Raw genomic sequence first — 10,303 nt, 5'->3', positions numbered from 1 at the left:
TCGATTGAAATCAGCTTGTTTCTAAAAGGATCAAACTAAATGTTAGCAGGTCATCTATCTGAACCCAAAATCAGACTTGGATAAGAGACCTGTACTTACAAATGGTTGATTGATGTATACCGCACAACAGTGTAGATAGAAGGTGTCACTTCTGCTTTGAGGACTGCCATCACAGGTCTATAGGTCTATTGCTCAGTGTCCATGTTGCCTGTCTGCCCTGAAACAAATGAAGACATCTTCTCCACATTCGGGTTCCAGTCAGTCTTTGGTGCCACGAACTATAAAGTATTCTGCACTGACCTCATGTAATTGTTTGAAAGGCAGGCCACTAACTGCTGAACCCAGCCCATGGGTTTGAAAGTTGACTGACCCCTTAAATAAATCTCGTCATAAGAGAAAGAAGAAAGCCATCACTGCTGAAGATCACCTGGACAGGCCGAGCCTCTTGCCGAAAATACTTTAGACGTCCATTCACACTGCTTCATGCCCTGTGCTGCCAATTATTCTCAATGGCACTCCCATATACATACATGGTTTAATGTCCATACCTCAGCACGTCACAATGCATGGTATAAGGAACACATGCATTGCATTTTGCTGCATGGGACAAAAAAAAAGACCAGGCAACTATGTTTTTTTGGGCCTATGGACACACATTAGGGGCCCATTGAAAATGAACGCAAATACCACAAAATGTGCACCAACTGGCACATTAGTGTAAATAGGCCCCAGGTCCCTGACCTCAAACAGGAATACAAACTAGGACCTATATAGACCAGACTTTACTCACCTTTCTAATCTACATACATGACTTGGGTTACTGACGTGTATGCGTTTAAATAAGAACACGGGGCACAAAAAATCTTAACCCTTGCATGGGCAGCTAGCCATGCATTGCAAAGGGTAAGTGCTTGGTTTAGTCTAGGGTGAAAAATAAAAGATATCCTCACCTGAACCTTGGACCTGGCTGCCTGCAAGACTGGTCCCTACAGCCTCTCTTCCCTTATGCTGCAGTGGCCTAAGAACCTCATCACATCCAATACAGTATATAGACATCAGCACTTACCATTTTTGTGTGTCAGTTCTCCTTTCTAAGTATTACTTTGTGCTGAAATCTTCAAATGCCCCCTTCCCTGGATCTTGTTATTGGGCGACTCCATCACCGTACAGGGTGCCATGGAGTCACCTTTGCGTGCGCGCTCCCGGCTGCCAATACACAGCGTGCATTCAAACTGAGAGTCCCGGCCACAGGCCCCTCCCCTTTTCCTCCTCACCACAGCTTCAGCCTGTGCAGCGAGCAGTGCACTGTGGATGTAAAGGGCACACGCTTCTGTACCCCCCAGAATTTAGAGAAATCTATTCTGTGGGACCTGAAGCCACAGCAGTACATTTATATTTTAGTAATCCTTTAACCTTTGCAGGGAGGGGGTGGCCCCACTGCAAGGGCTATGATTATCTCTGCCCAGAGTTCTCCTCTAAAGTTAGTAGGTCATCATCACAGCCAAGCATCGAGCATTTGCAGAGTGTGTTCAGCAATGACCTCAAAATAGTTTACAGATAAAACACATGCGCCTCCAATCACACCCGGGCGACATGAAATATGCACTTTTGCAGCACGTTTTGTTTGCATTGTAATGGGCAGATTGTAGCACACTGATGTGGACAGACGTGTGTTTTACATGCATACAAATATGCAAGAACACGTGCAAACACGTAGCTACTTCACCTGTGTACAAGGGACGGGCGTTTTGCATCATGGCCATAATAATGAATGGGAATTTTTGAGCAGAAAAAGCGCTACAAACGGCTGAGTGTGAATGAGGACTCAATGGGAAGCAGCTGCTGGAACACAGCGAATCCCAAATGTTTACCCAAGTAGGCACAAGGTAAGGTGTAATGAAAGTGACATATATTGGACTTCATCTGCCATTTTCACACATTTTCATAAAACTGGAAGTTTTGCAATCATCGCTGTGCACAGAGTTCAAGTTATATATTAAAAATAAATATTTGTGTTATACTTTCATATGCTCTTCAGATTTAGATGAACTGTCATCATTGTGTTTATAAAAGAGTGGCAGAAAACAATGAGTAACCTGCCTGCTGGCTGAACCGTAACAGTGGAATTCCAGCTTTGGTAGTCCTGATCCTGCATACAGAATACAGAATCCAGTCAGCAGCTTTTACAGCAATCGCTCTTCCAGGCCCAGATGTAACCATTGCTGCAGCCATTCCCCATCTCTGAACATTCTCCTCCCATTCACATTTCATGTTCTCACTTGTCCTGGTTAAGGAACATCTTTGTAAAATGATCCAGCTCATTTTCAAGGTGGACCGCTTTGTTTCTGGGGGGAAAACAACAAAAAACATAAATGCAGCTTCAAGAAAAATGAAAACGCCAAATTCCAAGTATACTTATCCCAAAAAATCGTATATGGACCTATTGACATAGAACAAGTGGAAATAAAGTACACAAAGTGCAAAATATATTTAAAGTGGAACTTCAGGTAAATAGTTTTACACACACACATAAAATACATATAAGGGATCTGTTTACCTGCCAAGAAATGTATATAGCTGTTCACCCAGTCTTGAGATTTACACAGCTCTGCCACACATAACAGCCATGTCATCTGTGCTGCAGTTCAGTAATATTTACAGGTCTCCTCCCCACCCTATTCCTGTGACTGGACAGTGAAAGGAGAAGCAGCAGAATAATGAGCTCCTCTCTCTGCTCTCCTATCAGAATGCTCCTTGGACTGCAGCACAACTGACTGGCTCTAAGTCAAATGTAGGTACTTACATTTAAATGTATATTAGTTAAAGAGCTGCATTCATTTGGGGTATTTTATATCTGCGTGGAGTACAGCTTTGAAAAAAAAAGTAACAAATAGGATTATGATGCAAATCCATTTGCGTCAAACGCTTCTTACACAAAGCTCCTGCGGTCCAAAACTTCAGCCAAAGTGCCTATGCACCGCAGCCGCACATTTAAAGAGGAACCTTACCCTAATCTTTGAACTGACAACAAAAGCACCTTTAGAAATGTTTAGTAATGACAATCTACAAACACATACTTCTAGATAATTGCCCGCTTTGTATTCTTTGCATTATTTATTTCTCTTTTCTTCCCCAGTCTTCTGACAGCGGCCATGTTCACTAAGGGCAGATTACTAGCTCTCCTATTATTTCCTGGATTTCTGGCACATGTGACTAGGACATGTGACCATGCACATCATCTCCCTTCCCTGAGATCTCATGAGATTGCAGATAAGTTTTCCCAGTAATGCTCTACTGATGTAATCTTCCCAGGATGCATCACTAATGCCCAAGAGGACCAGGAAGTGGAAAAATATCAATTTGAAGTAAAAGAAGAATATGATTAACTCATGAATGTAAGATGATTGCAGAGCAGCATGCTGAGGTGATTTTTTATGAAAGAGGGTAAAGGTCTGCTTTAATAAGCAAGGGATCAACCACAGCAGTGGCTAGATCACATTTAAGGGATTTAGACTAATCACATATGGTCTGACAAAGTAAAGTCAGGATCGGGTGTAGAGCAGAGCACTGGAAATAGTTTCTAACCGTTTATAGGTTGGGTACCTAAAGACAGGTGCAACCTACACAGCTCTACACATGGTGTGTGTGTGTGTGTAAACACACTCACACATATATACATACATACACACACACACACAATTTATAGGCTACATTATAATATTGTCAATATTTCACCCTGCAGGAAGGACCCTGTGTGGCCCCAAAACATTTCCTGAATGGTACATTTGAAGTGATTTCAACTTTAATAAAAGCAAAAAACAGTCCACCCTTTAAAAAAAAAATTAAAAAAAAAAAAAAAAAAAAAACACAAAAAAAACTAGGAATGCACCGAAATTGCGGCACATGCCTGGTTTCTCTCCTGCCCGCTGGTTTGCTCTGTATCTCCTCTGACACAGCGCAGCATCCAGCAAAGGGTAGAGAAAGTGTCACAGGAGGCCGAGCGGTGCGGGGGAGGAGAGCAATGTGAGCGGCCAGCGTGTCACAGGAGGCAGAGCTCTCCTCCCCACAGCCCCGCTCAGCCTCCTGTGACATATCAGGAAAGTGGTGTGGGGGCAGAGACAGCTGCCAGCAGTGAGGGAGGGGTCAGCTGTCACAGGAGACCAAGCCATCAAGGCACCTCTATATAGTGCGGTCCTGACTCTAAACGATGAGAGTCTCCATCTTGGAGCACATGGGGCAAAAGATTACATTGGGTGCAGGTTTGTCAGGAGGAAGTTTGTATGGAGGTGCCTTGGCGCGGCTGTGCGGCTTTCACATATTCTGCAGAAGACGTGCATCTAAACCTCTGCTTTTAACCTTAGCAGTTAGACAGGTTTTTTTGCATGCTGGCTGGTGAGTGTGCTGGGAAACTTTTTGCTGTTTTACTGTGTGAAGCCCTTCCGTGTGCACCTTGCTGTAAAGCTGGTAACGAATTGCGTGCATTTGTCATTTGTTTTGCTTGACCGAAGACAGAAGATCACCGGAGATCTCCTTCCTGCACCGATCGCTCCTGTGACAGAGAGTCAGGCTGGAGAGTGGGTACAAGCACTATTTTTGCAGATCGCACTGGACCGGAACGCAGACACTGATGTGCCTGCATTCCGAATGCGGGCGATCGCACTGCAGGCGTGGTGCGTGGTTGCAGTGCCATTGACTTCAATGCACAGTCCCGCCCCCTCCTGCAGTGAGGCGGCCGGCTTGCGTTTCAGAGGCTGAACGCTCGGAAATGCAGACTTTGGGGTGTGAAATGGCCCTAAAAGCTACAAAGTGACCAGTTCAAGAAAGTCTCGTCACAGATGCAGTGTATGAAACTCAGTACAACGGATTTTAGGATTAATTGGTAACTATGTCCAGAAAGTGAGAAAAATCCACCGATGCAGCGCTAGTCATTCATTTCTCCAAATAGAGAGTCACAGATGTGGCAGATCAGACAAGACAAGGATGGAAGAGGAACGCTTCATGAACTTAAATACCCACCCACCCATTAACTGCCCCTTTCCTTAAATATTAGGTGGACCCTGCCACCCATTAACTGCCCCTTTCCTTAAATATTAGGTGGACACACTTTCACAAAATCTACATGATTGTTACCTGAAAACTTTGGCTTGGTGGTGTACTTTCTCAAGCTGTTTGATTTCTTCGGACCGTTTGTTGATGGATTCCCTTAGATGTCTTTGAGTAATATCAACCTGCTGACAGAGTCGGGTAAAAATGCTGTCCAGCTCCCTGGAAGAGATATAAAGTGAGATACACTATTTAATATTTTGATATAATAATAATGGAATATATTGAATTTGATTTAATGTGCTGGCAAAGTAGAAAGGATAAGTGAACATTTACTAATTGTGGCCAGCAAAGTGTTTATTCAGCCGGGATTTGAGGGCAGAGCAGATACACAACCATCGTGCAAACTAGGGATGTCCCCATATCACTTTTTCAAGACCAAGTACAAGTACTTCCCCTCATGTACTTGCTGATACCAATTACCAATATTTTTTCTTAAAGGGACAGGTGACATGTTAAAAAAACCAATGCAGACTAAAGATTTTAGGACAATTTCTTTATGATTATGAAGAACTTTAAATTTAAGTCTGTTTTAGAACAATAAAACATTTGTATTTGCTTTCACACAGCTGTAATGAAACTACAAATCCGATCATGCATCTGCCTCTGGGATCATTTACCCTATTCATGTTTTCAACCGCGATCGTGTGGGACCGCCCAGGCGGTATTGCCGTGGGAAACCGTGCGCTCTGATTGGCGCAAATGGAGTGCCATTAGAAAACAATGGCACTGCTGGCGCAATCGGCGGTGGTGTTCGATTCAGTGACCGCCCTGCCATCCGTTTCGTGCACGATGACCGGGCGGTCATGGATCGCACACCACCGCCGATCGCGCTGACAATGCAATTTTTTTCTAATGGCACCCCAGTCGTGCCAAGCAAGTATGCGTGGTTTTCCGCCACAATACCGCCCTTCCCGTGCGGTTGCACACGATTGCGGTTGAAAACACTGCACGTTTATTCGCATGCAAATGATGGGGGCAGCGGGGCTGGTTTTCATGTTTTTACATTTTTATTTAACTTCTATCACACAGGGGATAACAAGCCCCTGTGTGATAGCATTTGGAGGTGACAGGTACTCTTTATTGACCCTGTCACCTCCAACACAGGAGTTCTAGGACAGCACTGTGCTAGAACTCCTGTAACAAGAACGAGCAGCGGCCGGGCACAGAGGCTGAGGGAGGTGACAGCCTGTCACCGCTGCACGCCCCCGGCTCTGTCACTGCTCCACGCCCCCCGGCTCTGTCACCGATATACACACATCCCCCCCTCCGCTTGCCCGGAACTACATGTCTCGGGTGTCGGGCGATACGAATTCAGCACCGACGCGCAAGCATCAGCGCTATGTATCGGGGCATTTTCACAAGTACAAGCACTTGTTAAAATGCCCTGTATCGGCCCTGATACCGACGCTAGTATCTGTATCGATACATCCCTAGTGCAAACCCAACTTACTATTCAAGGTTTGCTGCACTCTAACTTAGGCTTACACTTCAAATTTTGTACGGTTCTTGATGAACTTGTCAGCTGAACAGAGCTAGCAGCCAATGAGCTGTCAGCTCTGTTTGGGTTTTCTAAAAGTGGCCAGTAGCTGCTGTCAAAATACAAAGGAAACAGCAGGAGATTCTGCAGGAGATGAAAGCTCATAAGCGTTGATTGAAGAATCTGTTCCATTTTCCTTGTTCAGCCGGCAGGTTGAACGAAGAAAGTAGAGGCGTGTTTAACGGACTTATATTTGTAACACGGCTGCAGCAGTGTAACCTTCTACAACATGTACACAGCTAAATAATCACTGCCACTGACTACTGTAATGATCACTGAAGCAGGAGCTGTTCTGATTGATTGATATTTGCAGATCAGGTTTTCACATGATGTCAGTGGAAGTGCACTCAATGCTTTGTTGTATATAAATGTCCTGACTGATGACATGTTTTATTGTTCCACCAGCAGAAAGCAGCTCATCTTCAGCGATACAAACAAAGCAAATTCACATACACCGTCCCATCAACTAAAGGTTGTCTTAGGTATAGACAATGTGTCCCAGTCTAAGGACATTTCTCAGCAGTACACAGTTTGATTCAGCAGCTCCCAGCAGCTTTCCACACACCTGTGTGACTCTGACCGCTCTACACCTCTCATATGACACTGGTCCTCTCGGGCTCTCCAACACACCCCTCGTGTGCCACTAGCCCTCTCTGCCTCACCAGCTCTCCCAGCCTAGTCAGTTGTTCCTCGTGTGGCTCCACTGCACACCACAACCTGGCTTGACCCTCCTGTGCCTCCAGCACACACACCACCTGGCTCCACTCTGACTCCTAAACATCGACCTTCCCCGTTTCCCAGCTGGAGCCCCAAAAATTAGCCAGCACCCCTTCCATATGGGCTGTGCACAGGTGTGCAATCATTGGGTGCTGGTCACTACTAAACCACAGACCCGGGAATGGAGATCTCATCCCTACCAATTCTCTTTGAAATCTCCCAGGATCAGGAGCAAAGACCAGAAAACCTGGAAAGCAAATTCTTTCACTGTAAAAGTACTTGCTTCATGGAACCCCTCAGCCCCTCTGGCTGAGAGTCCTGGGAGACTGTCGCCAAATTACACCATGGCGTCGCCATGAAATGTATGTATGTATGTATGTATGTATGTATGTATGTATGTATGTATGTATATATATATATAAGACAGGAAGGAACCATCGTGCATCATATACTCCCTAAATGATCACATACTATTATCCTGTTAGCTATACAAGTAGTTTTTAGAGGGCACACAACTTACTTCTGCACTTGGTGGCTGCAGTTTCCACTGGTAATGCTAACAATCAACTGCAGTTTGTCTGCTGCATAGTTTACAAACTGTTTCTTGAAAGTCCTCTCCTTGGCTCTTGTGGTCCATGTTAGCCTCTCATACCCATACAGACTACCGTATGCCAACAAAGAGCATGCAATTAGCTTCCAGCCCACAGCTCTCCAGATCTGCACCAAAAAACAAAAAACTATTACTTACAATATGACAGACATGCAGATGTAACATTTCCTCAGATAGGCATCAGTCTTTTTTTTATAATGCAGCACACAACAATGCACGGATTTGCATTACCAAGCATCGGGGTGTGCTGCAATGCATGTGTTGGCAAGGTGCACTGAGGTGTCATTAACAATTACGGTAATGGGACCGCAGAGCAACAGTGTCAAGCATGTAGGTTAAATTATGGACAGGATCAGTTGGTTAGAACTTACTTGGAATCTAAACCATGCACCATATAGATTCGCCTGCACAAAATTGTTTTTGGCGATTGTCACATTGACTGCTTTATAAGTATGCCCCTAAGTGATTCCTCAATTGCCACTATTAAGCCAAACTACAAGCATTGATATTTTAATGGTTTTCCAGATGCATGGAGTAGCATATTAGGATATTAACCACACAAAAGCAATGACTAAAAACAGCAAGGTACGACAAAAAAGAGTATTACTGTATATGAACTGCAGAGAAAAGGACATCTACTCCATCATTTTCAAACTGCGATACCAAAGTAGTAAGTTGGGTTCCATCAATGAACCATACATCGAACCGTTATCAGCCAAGACTAATTGTTGGATCTACAATCTCTAACTCATTGTTAATGTATCCTGTCATTTGCAAAGGAAAAGCACAATCAACGTTTCAGGGGTGGGACTGAGGGAAAATGGCTGCCCCTATTTTTCATCTTCTGTTGCTTTTTAGGATTGTTATAAGATGTGGAATATTTACAATAAACATTAGTTGACTGAAAAAAAAAAATAGGATTTTGTACTCATCATAAAATCCTTTTAAGGTGCACAGGAAGTTTTTCACCTTCGGGTTATACTCCTGCCTATAGGAGGATTGGACAATGGCAAACAAACCGCAGGCCAGCCCAGGACAAACCCCTCCTACTACCAGTATGCCTTAGTTTTCTACACACAGAGTGGTGGGACCCGTGTCCCTCAATGGACTCCAAGCAAAGGAGTTTACAGCCAGGACAACAATCCTGTTTTCTTTCTTGTTTTTGGAGGTGCACAGAAAGTCTTTCACTTATGGGACGTCTAAAACCAGCACAACTGAGGTGGGGCAAACACATGCCAACAGGCCGCAAAGAAGAAAACTAAAAAAATTCAGAGAAAACTGGGGAATGTCAACAACTCAAAGAACCACCTGAAGGACCTTATGCCCAAAGCTGGCATCAGATGACGCTGCAATGTTCATCTGGTAGAACTTAGAGAACGTGTGAACAGGAGGCTAGATGGCAGCCTTGGAAAACAATGGCCCGATTTCAAAAAGCACACACAGATCTAGAAGAGTGCCTTGACAGGAAAGGGAGGGACCTGATCCTTGAGAACATAAGCCTGGATAATTGTTTGTCTAACCCGCCTAGATATGGTGAATGCGAAGCTGGTGCACCTTACGGGGACTATCAGGGATGACTAAAATTGAATCACTCTTTCTGAAAACAGCAGCAAAATCCTTCTTATAAAAGAGAGCTGAAGAAAAGACATCCACCCTCCTAGGACCCTAGCACAAAACCTAGCAGTAGAGGGGTTATCCTGGGCTGGCCTACATTTTTCCCCGTAGGCAGCAGTATAACGCAAAGGTGAATGACTTCCTGGGTCACACAATGAAGAGGGGAAAAAAAAAGAAGCTTTTCCAGATAGTTAATAAATCCTTTAAAACAAGTAATAAACCTCTGAACTAGAAATGATCTTACCACTCCTCCTATGATAATCACTCCCATAGAACCTCTTGAGGTCAAGGACGCCAATCCAGACATCGCTGTGACCATGATCTCATCTTGTGACATGGATTCTGGAGTCTGTGCTAGGTTAGCAGTTGTGGTGGGTGTGCTCACGGGTCGGGGAATCTTAAAAAAACAGAGTTAAGATGTATTAAACCTGAAAGCAGGCAATGTGTACATTGGATATAAAAACGTGAGGTTCTTTGCAAAGCAGAGGAGGCCTATGATGGGTAGGTCTAGACAGTGATTGGCCAAAGTATCCAAAGTTGCAGTGATGTGTTGTGTGACCCATCAGATGTATACACTGGAAGGATCACTGATTTTCTTAGGGAAAGCAAAGCAAACAAATGATTGGTTTAAAGGAAACCTGTGCTTTGCCCATGCAAGGAAAATCAACAGGTTTGCGTTAATGTCCCCTTGGTAGCAGCACATACCTTGTCTTCGTCCC

General features: G+C 44.3%; 1 protein-coding gene across 1 annotated transcript in view; it reads right to left on the bottom strand.

Annotated features, from left to right (window-relative positions):
• Positions 1-2,244: 2,244 nt before the first annotated feature.
• MFN1 (mitofusin 1) overlaps positions 2,245-10,303 on the bottom strand; it is a 38,871-nt gene continuing 30,812 nt past the window's right edge. The window contains exons 14-17 of the mRNA XM_018554887.1: positions 9,829-9,981; positions 7,881-8,077; positions 5,131-5,265; positions 2,245-2,345 (exon numbers count right to left, since the gene is read on the bottom strand). Of these exons, the coding sequence (XP_018410389.1) occupies positions 2,276-2,345; positions 5,131-5,265; positions 7,881-8,077; positions 9,829-9,981 (555 nt within the window). The 3' untranslated portion in view covers positions 2,245-2,275. The remainder of the gene's footprint in view (positions 2,346-5,130; positions 5,266-7,880; positions 8,078-9,828; positions 9,982-10,303) is intronic.

This window comes from Nanorana parkeri, unplaced genomic scaffold, assembly GCF_000935625.1.
Source record: "Nanorana parkeri isolate BGI_ZX_2015 unplaced genomic scaffold, ASM93562v1 scaffold177, whole genome shotgun sequence".
Taxonomy (NCBI): domain Eukaryota; kingdom Metazoa; phylum Chordata; class Amphibia; order Anura; family Dicroglossidae; genus Nanorana; species Nanorana parkeri.
Note: the sequence above shows the minus strand (reverse complement) of the source record. Positions and strands in the feature narration are given on the sequence as shown.